This window comes from Cherax quadricarinatus, chromosome 2 (assembly GCF_038502225.1).
Source record: "Cherax quadricarinatus isolate ZL_2023a chromosome 2, ASM3850222v1, whole genome shotgun sequence".
Classification (NCBI taxonomy): Eukaryota; Metazoa; Arthropoda; class Malacostraca; order Decapoda; family Parastacidae; genus Cherax; species Cherax quadricarinatus.
In genome coordinates this window covers 45,305,943-45,320,946 of record NC_091293.1, presented here as the reverse complement: position 1 = coordinate 45,320,946, position 15,004 = coordinate 45,305,943, and the positions used below count along the sequence as shown (strand labels likewise).

At 39.4% G+C, this 15,004-nt stretch overlaps 1 protein-coding gene across 1 annotated transcript in view; it reads left to right on the top strand.

Annotated features, from left to right (window-relative positions):
* wts (serine/threonine-protein kinase warts) overlaps positions 1 to 15,004 on the top strand; it is a 113,111-nt gene that overhangs the window by 62,686 nt on the left and 35,421 nt on the right. Inside the window, exons 4-6 of the mRNA XM_053782175.2 lie at positions 7,735 to 9,925; positions 11,173 to 11,357; positions 12,244 to 12,341. Of these exons, the coding sequence (XP_053638150.2) occupies positions 7,735 to 9,925; positions 11,173 to 11,357; positions 12,244 to 12,341 (2,474 nt within the window). The remainder of the gene's footprint in view (positions 1 to 7,734; positions 9,926 to 11,172; positions 11,358 to 12,243; positions 12,342 to 15,004) is intronic.

Sequence of the window (15,004 nt, the reverse complement as noted above, 5' to 3'; positions counted from 1 at the left end):
TAAACTACTGGGAACGCCTGCAAGTCTTGAACATGTACTCATTGGAGCGGAAGAGAGAGAGGTACATAATATATACCTGGAAGGTACTCGAGGGCTTGGTCCCAAATCTGCACACTGCCATAACAACATACTGGAGTGAGAGATATGGGAGGAAGTGTAAAATAAACCCAGTGAGGAGCAGGGGTGCGGTGGGGACAAGAAGGTAACACTGTATCAACATCTGGGGTCCCAGACTTTTCAACATCTTACCAGAAGATATCAGAATCACTGCTGGAACAAGTGTTGAAGCATTCAGGACGAAACTAGACAACTATCTTCACCAGGTGCCAGATCAACCAGGCTGTGATGGATATGTGGGGCAGCGGGCCTCCAGCAGCAACAGCCTGGTTGACGAGGCAAGCACCAGACGAGCCTGGCCCATGGCCGGACTCAGAGAGTAGATATACTCTCGAAATTCTTCAAAGGTATATCAATGGTAAAGGTGTGTGTGTGTGTGTGTGTGTGTGTGTGTGTGTGTGTGTGTGTGTGTGTGCACTCATGCATGTGTGGGGTGTGGGTGTGCACTCATGCTTGTGTGTGTGTACTGTGTATGTACACACACACACAAATATATATGTGCATACATTCATGTACTGTATATATGAGGTCATCTAAATTGAACAAAACAGAAATTTGATTAAATCTTTGTGCCATCAGTTTTATGAAGTTGCATTTAGACATTATACCTGATGATCATTAACATCATTCTATTGGAGAATTTACCTTTATGCTATATACAACACCTTTATGGACTTTAGTAATATATTTTATTATATTCAGTAAACTATCACTTTCTTAACAGATTAATACTAATGGTAATGATGCTTGTGGTGTATAGATGAAATTTTTCTGCTGTGATGTTAACACTAATAGACAGTTCTGTATCAACAAATTTTGTCCATTGTTTTTGAATCACCAAACACAGCCGACTCTATCCTTTATTTATTAACCCTTTGACTGTTTCGGCCGTATATATACGTCTTACGTGCCACCATGTTTGACGTATACTCATAAATTCTAGTGGCTTCAAATCAAGCAGGAGAAAGCTGGTAGGCCCACATGTGAGAGAATGGGTCTGTGTGGTCAGTGTGCACCATATAAAAAAAAAATCCTGGAGCATGCAGTGCATAATGAGGAAAAAAAACTGACCGTTTTTTTTTTAATTAAAATGCTGAATTTGTGGTCTATTTTCGTATAGTATTTATGATTGTATTCTCATTTTCTTGGTCTCATTTGATAGAATGGAAAATATATTATAGAAATAGAGGTGATTTTGATTGGTTTAACTATAAAAAGAACCTGGAAATGGAGCTCAAAGTAGGGGAGATGTTTGATTTTTGCCGATGTTCAAAAGTAAACAAATGATGTCATTGTCCAATAAATATCCAACTAGCCATTCTAATATGCAGTCATGAATGGGTTGACATTATTTGTACAATTATTACAGTATTGCAGTAGTCTACATAACAGTAAATCTTCTATTTTTTGTTTACCTGGAGTTTACCTGGAGAGAGTTCCGGGGGTCAACGCCCCCACGGCCCGGTCTGTGACCAGGCCTCCTGGTGGATCAGAATCTGATCAACCAGGCTGTTACTGCTGGCTGCACGCAAACCAACGTACGAGCCACAGCCCGGCTGGTCAGGAACCGACTTTAGGTGCTTGTCCAGTGCCAGCTTAAAGACTGCCAGGGGTCTGTTGGTAATCCCCCTTATGTATGCTGGGAGGCAGTTGAACAGTCTCGGGCCCCTGACACTTATTGTATTGTATGGTTTGAATAAAAATTCAAAATAGAAAGCAAGAGTATTATCAGAGGCGCCTGGAGACGTGACTGATGAACAAAGAAAATGTTATTTTAGAGCCAGGAATGTCTGCATTGTTCATTCTGGAAATTGGCCAAATTGCAAATTTCTGACCACGTTATTGGGTAGTTGAAATCGGTAAATGGGCAGTTTCTTGTACTCAGTTGATAGAAAAAATGGAGCTCTAAAGAAGTAGCTATGAGTTTGGTCGACTGGAACAATGGAATTAGCCGAAAATAGGGCTCAAAGTGGGTGAAATCGCCTATTTGTAAATATCGCTGAGGTCACTAACTTCGCGAGAGTGTAATTCCATCAGTTTGCCATCAAATTTCGTTTTTTTTTTTTTTTTGGTGTCATTGCAATCGGGAAAAGATTCTCTTATCATTTCATAAGAAATTTTTTTTTTTTAAATTTTGCGACACCAGGACACACCTCATGATTAGGAGTTGCGACAGTCAAGGGGTTAGGCTGTTAACTCAAGGTCTTTTAAACCAAGTAGTTACCAGGTTCCTATCCATTTATGTTGGTGCAGAGCTAAACAGCTTGTATTGAGTGTAAATAATGTAAACAACTATTGATTCATAATTCATAGTACATAAATAAACCTGTTTTGTAAAAGGACAAAATGGTAGAGATTAATTTTTAAATAATACTGTTTTGTTTGTGTGCCTTGAAACATTCTTAACTATTAAAGGAGGATCAGTTGTACACATATTTCATTGAATAGTTGTACAGTGGACCCCCGCATAGCGACCTTAATCCGTGCAAGAGGGGTGGCTGTTATGCGAAATGTTCGCTATGTGAATGAATTTTCCCCATAAGAAATAATGGAAATCAAATTAATACGTGCAAGACACCCAAAAGTAAGAAAAAAAAAATTTTTACCACATGAAATATACATTTTCCTACACACAAAGAGAAGGATACATGCACAATAGTAGAGTAGTACATGCACAATATATATTGTGCATGTACTACTCTACTAAATGAAGAATAAATGACACTTACCTTTATTGAAGATGCAGCAATGACTGATGAGACACTGTGTCCTGGGAGTGCCTTTTCCTCCTGAGTACTGTAGGTCCTGTTTGGTATTTTCTTCCAGAACAGGCCTTATCACACTGTGTATGTCACTACGATTCTTAAATCTCTCAAACCAACCTTTGCTGGCTCTAAATTCACCAATATGAGCACTAGTTCCAGGCATTTTCCCTGTTCACCTGGGTGTTAGTCGACTGGTGTGGGTTGCATCCTGGGAGACAAGATTAAGGACCCCAATGGAAATAAGTTAGACAGTCTTCGATGACACTGACTTTTTTGGGCTATCCTGGGTGGCAAATCCTCTGGGGTTAATTGTTTCTTGGTATTCTCAATAAGCCACACCAACAACGGTGCTACAGCAGCAGCAGCAGCAGCTGACGATGTTACAGCAGCAGCAGACGATGCTACAGCAGCAGCAGCAGCAGACGATGCTACAGCAGCAACAGACGATGCTACAGCAGCAGCAGACGATGCTACAGCAGGTTGTAATTCGTTGTAATCATGTCAATTCTTATTGGCTATTTTCAGCACCTTCATTGTCTTTGTGGTAGTTAGGAGTCTGTAGTGCAGATATATTTAGGTTGCATTTTACTGTGTTCATCAGGATATCTTTCAGGATGCAGTTTAGGTTAAAAATAAAAAACTATCAGTAGAAGTTTACAGTAGTTTATGTATAAATAGTTTTCACTTGGACTCAGTATTAATATGGGCCCTTGTTAACCCTTTCAAGGTCAACAAGGGCCCAAATATATACTTCGACTCTGATCTCAAACTTGCTCTCAGGGTTGAAGAATTAAAAAAATAATTATTATTTTATCATACGAAGTGATAAAAGTACGAAATTTGATGGAAAACTTACAGAATTACGCTCTCACGAAGTTGGCCATCCCAGCGATATTTATGCATCAGCAGTTTCACCCACTTTGCACCCTATTTTTGGCCACTTCCATTGTCCCAGTCAACCAATCTATTTCTCTAGTATTCCTTCTATTCTGTTGACCGAGTACAAGAAACTGCCCATTTACCTGTTTCTGCGACCCAATAAAATGATCAGAAATTGGTAATTTGGTCAGTTTCACACAAAATTCAAAAGTTGCCAATTTAAAAATAGGGTCCAGAATAAACAGTGTAGATATTCTTGGCACTAAAAAACCATTTCCTCTGTTCCTTAGTCACATCTCCAGACCCCTCTTATATTACGTTTGATTTTCATTTTGAATTTTTATTTGCACAAAAATAAAAGATTTACTGGTATGCAGATTGCTGCATTATTGTAATAATTTCATAAATAATGTCTGTGCACTCCTAAATGCATATTAGACTTGCCAGTTAGGCATATTGGACAAATGATGTCATTTGTGTACTCTGGAATATTGGCAAAAATCGAACCTTTCTTCTATTTTGAGCTCAATTTCAAGCTACTTTCAGTCTGAAACTAATCAAAATTATCCCATTTTCTGTAATATACCTTTCATTCTGTCAAATGAGATCAAGAAACCAAGAATACAACCATAAAAGCCACTCAAAAATACACCACAAAGTCGCTGTTTTAAACTAGAAACACGGTCGCAGGTTTTTTCCTCATGCACTGCGTGCTGCAGGATTTTTTTTATGCAGTGCACACACTTTCTGCATACACCCATTCTCTCATATCTAGGCTCAAATTTACTGCTCACAGCTTATCTAGGTGAGCTGAGCTAATGGCTTAGTACTACGGGACCGACACTAGCTTCAAAGTCGTAGTACAACGGGACCAACACCAAAAGGGCTAATAGCTAGTAGATAATAGTAGTGATGTCTCTTTTTTCATGTTCAGAGTTAATTAATATTAGTTTTGTTTATCTGTTTAGAGAAAATTTATTATTATGGAAATGTATGGTATGACTAAACACCATTTATTGTTTGGTCACAGCTCCATTTTACCGATTGATTTAACTTTTGTATTTTTTGCATCTATTGGGATTTATCATGACTGGTGCTGGTCTTGGGTTTTCCTGTGGCTGGTATCTTAGAGTTGTTGCACCCTCAATTTGTTGTTGTTGTTGTTTTCTTCTAAATATTAACTTCTATTCATTTCCCAGTATAGACTAAGATTATTTTTTTGGCTGAGATATAACATCACAAAAGAATTTTCTTTGATTTTGCCTACGCTGTTGTATAATACTGCTCTATGCATCACCTAAGACCCATGAGGAAAACAGCAGGTCCTGGTACTTTTGATTCTATGCCCCTTATGTATTTGTTTTTAACTAATTTTCAGTAATGCATGTTAGTTTTTCCTTGTCAAGACTTACTAACCAATTTTTTTTTTTTTTGAAGGAAGCCATTCAACAAGAATTTAAAACAAAAAAAAATTAAACTGGAGCAAAAGATTGACAAAAGTGTTCCAACATATATTTTCTTCTGATATACAGTAAACCTTCTCATTATGCACAGGTTATGCTTTTTAAAATCAGAGCTTTATGGTAAATTGTATAATGTGAGGTGAAGAACGTATGGAAAAAACAGGGTTGTTCCAGACACCTCGTAATTTGCCAAATAACCTTTTAATATTGTTCTTGGGTAAAAATTACTACAGTTTATCTTGCATTACACTCTAGTGTCATTACTTGTTAACATGGAAGTGTGTGGAGAGGGTTGATATGGCCATACTGGGCTGTGAGGGGGATGCCTGCACTTCTTGTGTAGGTGTGGGTGTAGCGTTATCAGTAGTAGATGGTTGTACTGGAGTGCCCAAGTGTACTGTAATGCATCTCTGTTCTGTTTTATCCTGCAGTACTTACAGAGCTGACAAAAAGTGCATCATAGGTGCTTCAGAGCAATGCTTCTAGACATGTCATGATTCTTTTCAGTGAAAAAAAAAAAGTCAGCAACTTTTATCAGTAATATGAAATTGCTTATATAACTGTTGCAATGTTATGTTTATCTCCATGTTCTTCCTCATCCTCTACTTTTCTTTACCTCTCTTATTCCTGGGAATTGAGCTCCTCCAGCAATTCTTCTTCAGTTGTTTTTTTGTCATCTTCTAACAGTTCATTTATGTCTTCATGCATATCTTCAAAGCCCTCATGTTTCACAGTCCTTGCCAGAGTGACAAATTCCTGGACCTGACTCCTTACTGAGGGAAATCCAGAGAAATTATTCAATACAGAAGGCCATAATTGACTCCAGCCTACATTTATGGTTGTCTGGGGCACTTCATCCCATGACACCTTTACATGCGTAAGTGCATCTGCAAATTCCACGGCGTGTAGTACCCAGATTTTGCGTATAACTTGATACCATGCTGATTCACGCTTTATGGCACGTAATATCAAGATTTTTTTTTTAGCACGCTTTGAAATTTTGGTTGCACTTTTTTAATCGCATTGCAATAAAATTGCACTATGTGATGTCGAGTTATAGGAGGGTTTACTGTATTCAGATTACAAGTTCATTTATAACAAAACTATACCCATGCTGTTTTCTACCACACCCATGGAGGTTAAACTAGGGCATTCGTATTTTTTTCAGATTGCTTTTCTCTCAAATTTCACTGATTTTTTTTTTTTTTTACTGTAAATAAATTTCTTAGCTAAAGTTGGCAAGCCTCACCACCACCTCTCTTCTTTCTGATAATTCACTCAGTCTGACTAGTAAGGAATTAATACAACCTTGGACCTGAGGGTTGATTGAGGTAATAGGTGGCAGATGTGGGTGTTGTGAAGCTCTTCTTATAGATTTCTTGGTAATTTATAATTATTAATATTTGCTCAAATAATCATATTAGTAATGATTATTTTAGCAACATTAATTATACCTGAGGTCCTACAAATATACTTAGTCATATTTGCATACTTGAATCACAGCATGCAGCTTGGGTAATGTCAGCATTTGTGCTACATCAAATTTGCATGATTCGATTATCCAATGATTTTTTCATGGTGCCCATTTTATTTTGGCTTGGTGCATGACCCTTGAATTGAAAACCAAGCACATGGTGTTGTTTAAAGTGAGCTCGCTGAAATTTCCCACCCAAATACCCTTTATTTTCTTTGGATGTTATTACTGATAAGGTTAAAGTGATAAGGAACCTGAAACACAAAACTGAAGTGAAACTTATTATACAAACAGAATTTAGTGGTACTATGAAGATTTTTAATTCCCATAAGAATATATTTTACCAAATTTTTATTATTTTCTTTGATCGATACAATATACTATATACTGTATGCTACTTTTATTATTGTACTAAAGCTAACTTAGAAACCTAACCTAACCTTGCACTAAAGTTAATGTACAGTACATAATATAATACACTATACTTTACTCCAGTCCTGCCTATCTAAGTTAAGTCTAAGGTTTTGTGAGTTTTTACAACATTGAATTTATGCTCATCTTGTTTGGCACAATGAAGCTTGCTGAATTAGCCAAGTTGGTGGGTTTGGCTGTGAAGGCATTACATTATTTTAGTATAAACTGTGTTTCAGTTACAGCTTTTTGTTCCCTCCCTTTGCTCCCATATTAGTGCTGCTTTTTCTATTCCTGATTCCTTTTTTTTCTTCTTTCTATTTTGTTGATGTTCAGTCCGTTACCATTCTTCGACTCTCCAACACATTATTGTTTTTATTTTTTGTAAAGCAGTCGACAGTTACTCTGTTTGTGTTGGGTAAATCTCTCATCAATTTTTTTTAAAGGCTTAAATGTATTTTGTAAAGGACTTACGATTGGCACTGCTAGGTGATACGTACATATAAGAGTAGAAACAGTGTAATGATGGCAAAGGAATAATTTCTTATTTTGTTAAAGGATAATTTATGAGGCAAAATATTATTTATTGGATTCATAAATTCTAATGGAAATACTTTCTTTACAGGCTTTACATCAGATAAGAGCTTCTTTGCTGCCTTATGCTGCGGGCAGCATCCCTCGGGAGAGGCTTAGCCCCATCAGCCCGGGTGCTCCATGCCAGAGCTCTTTTAATCTTGGTCCCTCAGAGGAAGATATTCAGAAGGCATACAATGGATACCCCAAGCCTACTCATCAGGTTGAAGGCAGCAAGATTATACGTAAGTCCAGTTTTGACCGGGAGCTGAATTTACACAGAGGAAGTCCTGCACTGGAAAGTAGTAATGCAAGCACACGCTCAGACAGCCCAGGCATTGGGGGACAGATATATTATGCCAATAGTATGCCTGTCAGACAGTATGCAGAATGCCCTCAACCTAGACTTGGGAGTGGAGAACCACTCGTTGGAGATATAAACCATGCTGCTGTTTCCAGGCAGTACAGCAATTCATATCCAATAGCTCCAGAAGTACCCCCTCCACCCCCACCAAGAAGTCAGGGTGCAACTGCTCCCCCCCCAACCCCGCCACGAGGCACAACACCACCACCACCACCATACCCCTGTGCCACAAGCTGTGCTCCTACCATAGTAACCACTATTGGACAGAGACCACTGTTACTCTCAAGACTTTCTCCAGGTCCTAGCAAAAATAAATCTCAAGCAAATTATGTAAATATTAATAATGTGTCACAAAGCTCAACCCCTCAGAGGGGTACTAGTCCTGTTTCATTTGGTGGTCGACAACCAGTAGTGGTGCAGAGTAGTGCTCAGGTTCAGCAGCAGCTTACTCATCAGATGCAGGCCCTGTCTATAAATAATGGCAACAGCTATGGGAACCAACTGGACAGACCACCTCCATACCCAGTAGGATCAGCTTTAAAGCATGGAGCTGTAAAGTTGACTGCCCCTCCACCTTCATATAATGCAACTATGCAGAATAGACAAAGTCCTACACAAGACTGTAGAAAAAGCCCTCCGCAGTTAACTTTCCAGGGACAGAACCCTATTATGACCTCTCACCCTGTATCACCATCATCACTATCCCCTCCATCATCTATGTCTCCAGTATCGCTTCCACGTGGAGGTCAAACAGCTCGCCAAGCTAAAACTCCAACTCCTATCATAATGCAGAGTGTGAAGAGTACCCAGGTTCAAAAACCCATACTTCAGACAGCTGCAGCTCCAACATCTCCTCCAGTGTCAGCCCCACCTCCTTCTTATGCCACCTCAATCCAACAGAAACAGGCTCAGGCTGCTGCTGTTGCCCAGGATGTGCCTAGTATAGCTTTGGCACAAATGATTTCTCAGGATAGTGGGTCATCCTCTCCTGGGCTTCCCTCTTGTAATTATCAGCTAGCAGTAACGTGCAATAGTGGAGTAGTACCCACTACTGATCCTCCAAGTTATCATTCAACAATACAAGCAATGGCAGCTGCAGCTCGTGGGTATAGTCCTGGTTATTTATCTCAACCTGTTGCTAGTATACCTGTTCAAGAAACTCCAGTGCAAGAACTGGATTTGTCTTCCACTCCTTTGGCTCACATACCAATTACCCAAGTCAGCACAGTCGATTCTATTATTACAACACATCCGGCAAGTGGAGTAGAGACAGTCAGTAGCTGTTATGACTCTCAGTTAACACACATTAGCCACCCTCCACTACAGCGAAAATTTTCTCCTGTAATGGGGGATACTGCCTCTATAGCATCTCGATCTGAAAGTCCTGTTTCTTCTGTCAATTCCCATGATACACATGCGCTTTCACAATCTCCTGTGTCGTGCCTTTCTACTGCAACATCATCTCCATCTACACAATCAGATTTAACTTTAGAGTCTGGTTATTCTTCTGGTCAGTCATGTCGAGGTATGCCTCCACCACCACCTCCAACAGTGCAGAAGACTACTCATCATTCGCCTATACCAGAGAGAAAGAAATTAAGCACAGAAATGGAACTCCAGAGGTGCGAATCCAAAGTTCGAAATTTATCTCCTCAGGCCTTTAAATTTTACATGGAACAGCACATTGAAAATGTTATCAAGTCACGGGAAGAAAGAGAAAACCGAAGAATGCAGCTAGAAAAAGAGATGAAGAAGATAGGTTTATCTGACAAGGATCAGTCACAAATGCGGAAAATGCTGTCACAGAAAGAATCCAACTTCATTAGATTAAAAAGAGCAAAAATGGATAAACAGCTTTTCTGCAAAGTAAAAACAATAGGTGAGTTGATAATTGTTGGCAGTTTCAGACAGTCTTGAAATTTTATAGTACAGTCAACAGGGAATGTGTGATGTTACCATGGTTTAACACATTATTTATAGATGGGGTCATAAAAGAAGTGAATGCTAGGGTGTTAGTGGGAGGCTTAGGACTGAAAGATAGCAAATCGAGTATGGAGTGGGAGTTGTCACATTTACTTTTTGCCAGTAACTCAGTTTTTCAAGAGAGTCAAGAAGTTGCTAAGGTTGGGAGGGTTTATGAAAGAAGGAAATTAAAAGTAAACAAAAAAGAGCAATGTGATGAAAGTATCAGATAATATAGGTAATGAGAGGTTTGATGTTAGGTTGAAGGGAAAGAGTATGGAGGAAGGTTAATGTGTTCAGACATTTGGGAGGAACTAGTCGGCAGATGATTCTGTGAAAGATGAAGTGAACCATAGAATTGATGAAGGGGAAAAAGGTGGGTGGTATATTGAGGCATCTGTGGAGACAGAACTTTATCCATGGAGGCAGAAAAGGGAATGTTCCAGAGTGTAGTGATACAACATTGTTGAATGGGCGTGAAGCATGTGTTATGAATGTTGCAGAAAGGTGGAGGTTGGAGGCAGTCCAGATGTCATGTTTGAGGGCAATGTGAGGTGAATATTATGCAGAGAATTTGGAGTTTGGAGATTAGAAGGTGTGTGGAGTTTCCAAAAGTATTATTCAGAGGGGTTGCTGAACTAGTTTTGACATTTATAGAGGATGGAGAAAAATTAGATTGAATTGGAGGGCACATAAATCTAGGGTGGAGGGAAAGAGGGGTAGGGGTTATCCTAGGAAAGGGTGGAGGGAGGGAATAAAGGAGGTTTTAAGTGCTGAAGGCTTGAATATCCAACAGGCTTGTGTGAGTGTGTTAGATAGTGGAGGCAAGTGGTTTTATTATGATTTGACATGCTGTTGGAGTGTGAGCAAGATAACATTTATGAAAAGATTCAGTGAAACTGGTTAGCCAGACTTGAGTCTTGCAGGTGGAAATACAGTGCCTGCACTCTGAAGAAAGGATGGAGATGTTGCAGTTTGGAGGTATCTGAACTGTGATGTCAGCACCCTTTTAGCAGTACTGATTGAATGAGTGACAGTAAAAGTGTTTTCTTTTTGTTGGATCACCTTGCCTCCATGGGAGACAGTCAGTGCTAAAAAAAGAATATTAATTGCCATGTTTGTTTTTATACTCTCATCATCACCTCTTAACTTCTCCATTAACAGGTGTGGGAGCATTTGGTGAAGTTGCCTTGGTCTGCAAAATTGATACCCACCGATTATATGCTATGAAGACCTTGCGTAAAGCTGATGTCCTCAAGCGTAACCAGGTTGCTCATGTAAAGGCAGAGAGAGATATTTTAGCAGAAGCTGATAATGAATGGGTTGTTAAGCTGTATTATTCATTTCAGGTTGGTATTTTTTCTTGTGTTTTAATGTACTTATCAATTACATGCAATTTCATGCATTATATCTCTTGAAATATTTTGTCATGCTAAATCTAATTGAAAAATCAAGGAGTATAGTGGTACCAACACAGTTTTATGAATGTGAAGCATGAATTTTAAACATTGTAGTGAGGAGGAGGCTGGATGTAGTGCAGATGTGTTTGAGGGGAATGTGTGGTGTGAATATTAAACAAAAAATTCAGAGTCTGGAGATTTAAGAGGTGTGGGGGTTTACCAAAAGTATTATTCAGATGGCTGATGAAGAATTGAAGATTGAGACACTTATGCAACATATGGGAATCTTTATTAAAGAAACGTTTTGCCACACAGTAGCTTCATCAGTCTAATACAAAGCTTAAATGTGGAGGAGTTTGACGAAGAATTGTTGAGGTTGTTTGGGCATTTAGAGAGGGTGGGGAAAAATAGGATGACTAGAAGGGTCTGTAAGTCTTTGGTGGAGGGAAGGAGGGGTAAAGGTTATCCTAGGAAAGCTTGGTAGGAGGAGGGCTTGGGGTTTGGACATCCAGAAGGTTTGTGTTAGTTTGTTTGGAGTGAGTGGAGTGTTTTTATTTATTTATTTATTTATTTATTTAACTTGCTGTCATAGCTTGAGCAAGGTAACCTTTGAATAAAGGATTCAGGGAAGCTGGCTAGCTGGATTTGAGTCCTTAAGGTAGGAGGTACTGTGCTTGCACTGAAGGAAGGCAGGGATGTTGCAATTTGGAGAGCTGTCTGAGCTGTGATGTCAATGTGCTTGTGGCAAGACAGTGATTGAATGAATGACAGTGAGTGTATTTTCCTCTTTCTGTCTGAGTATCATTATTATCATCATTGTTTTGTTTTCTTACAGGATAAAGACAATCTTTACTTTGTTATGGACTACATACCAGGTGGTGATCTCATGTCTCTTCTAATAAAATTTGGTATATTTGAAGAAAAATTAGCAAGGTAAGCTCTCACAAAATATGTTGGGTATGCAAATTTGAGCAAAGTAATGAAGGTGGGCCTTTAAATATGAAGCAAAGAATAGCTAAATCATAGAAAAGGATTCAAGGCCTAGCGGTTGATTTATTCACTGCAAAAATACTTCAACAGTAGAAAGATTATGCAGATCAAATTTACTTTTAATATTTACAAATGAATGGTTTTTGGGACCTGACGAGCTGTTGGAGTGTGAGCAGGATAATATTTAGTAAAGGGATTCAGGGAAACCAGTTATTTTTATATAGCCTGACTTGAGTACAGGAAATGGGAAGTACAATGCCTGCACTTTAACCCTTTGACTGTTTTGGCTGTATATATACGTTTTACAAGCCAGTGTTTTGGACAAATTAATATGCCTAAGTTCTAGCGGCTTCAAATCAAGTGGGAGAAACCTGGTAGGCCCACATGTGAGAGAATGGGTCTGTGTGGTCAGTGTGTGCAGTATAAAAAAAATCCTGCAACACGCAGGGCATAATGAGAAAAAAAAACTCCGACTGTGCTTTTGGATTAAAACACCAACTTTGAGGTGTATTTTCGTATAGTATTTATGGTTGTGTTCTTGTTTTCTTGGTCTCGTTTGATAGAATGGAAGACATATTACAAAAATAGAGATGATTTTGATTAGTTTCATGATGAAAATGGCCTTGAAATTGAGCTCAAAGTAGCAGAAATGTTCGATTTTTGCCAATCTTCAAGAGTAAACAAATCACACTACGCATCCAATACACATCAAATGTTGAGTCTAATATTCTTTCACAAGTACACTGATGTTACTTATGCCATTTTTACAATAATGCAGTAGTATGCATAACAGTAAATCTTCTATTTTATGTGTGAATAAAAAATCAAAATAGAAAGCAAGAGTAATACAGTGGTCCCTCGATAATCGTCGGGCTCGATAGTCGTCCTTTTCAGAAATCGTTGCATTATTTTCGTCCAAATATTGGCTCACAAATGGTCAGTTGACTCGCTAATCATCGTTCGTCTTGGACGCGTACTCATGGCTCTGAGCCGCCTCAGCCTCCCTTCCCAGCCAGTGTGCCATTGTTTACCAGTGAGCAACGGTCCCCTCACTTGTTCATACAAAATATATCATAATATTCCATTCATTTTAGTGCTTGCAAGTGCTAAATAAGCTACCATGGCTCCAAAGAAAGCTCCTAGTGCCAAGCCTTTGGTAAAGAAGGTGAGAAATGCGATTGAATTTAAGAAAAACATCATTGAACAAGTTGAAGATTGAGACACTTATGCAGCATATGGGAATCTTTATTCAGGAAACTTTTCGCCACACAGTGGCTTCATCAGTCCAATACAAAGAGGAAGGCGTAAGGAGAGGAGGAGTATGAGGTAATCAGTCCCTCAGCCTGGAGTCGATGTGTTCAGTCCATCAATCTTGTAGAATGTACAGCATAGGGCCGTAGACGTGGCTTATATACTGTAGTGAGGTGAGGTGAAGCAGGCGGAGGCGGGGTCATAGTGGCACCATCCACTAGTCGAAGTAGGTCTTCGTCCAAAGGTTGAACAAGTGTTGAAGAATTCTTTGTAACAAGATCCCATGATGCTGCAGTGTCTGACAGTTGTGATGAATGGTTTGAAAAACTGACAAGTTGAAGATTGAGACACTTATGCAGCATATGGGAATCTTTATTCAGGAAACGTTTCGCCACACAGTGGCTTCATCAGTCCAATACAAAGAGGAAGGCGCAAGGAGAGGAGGAGTATGAGGTAATCAGTCCCTCAACCTGGAGTCGATGTGTTCAGTCCATCTACAAGATTGATGGACTGAACACATCGACTCCAGGCTGAGGGACTGATTACCTCATACTCCTCCTGATTACCTCCTCTCCTTACGCCTTCCTCTTTGTATTGGACTGATGAAGCCACTGTGTGGCGAAACGTTTCCTGAATAAAGATTCCCATATGCTGCATAAGTGTCTCAATCTTCAACTTGTCGGTTTTTCAAACCATTCATCACATCATTGAACAATATGAAAGTGGCGTATGTGTGGCCGAACTGGCCAGGATGTATAACAAACCCTATACAACCATATCTTCCATCGTGGCAAAGAAAAAGGAAATCAAGGAAGCTGTTGTTGCTTGGAGAAAATTGTGGCCAGATTGTGTCCACAAGAGGGATTTTGAAGGGTTTGTGGATGACCCTGATGAGCCTATGTCAGTTGTGAAATCTATTGTGGCATTGGGGAGTTCCATGGGGGTGGATGTGAGTTTGGAGGATGTGGAAGAGTTGGTGGAGGACCACAACGAAGAGCTAACCACTGAGGAGCTGCAAGAGCTTCAACAGGAACAGCAACAGATCGCAGCTCAGAATCTTGCTGCAGAGGAGGAGGAAGAGAGATGGAAGAAAGTGCCTTCTTCAGAAATTAAGGAGATTTTTGAAATGTGGGGTAGGATGGAAAGATTTATGGAAAAACATCACCCTGAGATGGATGTTGCAAGCCATATCAGCAACTTGTTCAGTGACAGAGTCTTGTCCCATTTTAGGGAAGTTTTAAAGAGACGCCAGAAACAGAGCTCTCTGGACACTTTTTTTGCGAGACAGAACTCCATTGACTCTCAAGCTGGTCCTAGTGGCATTAAGAAACAGAGAAGAGAAGTATGTAATCCCA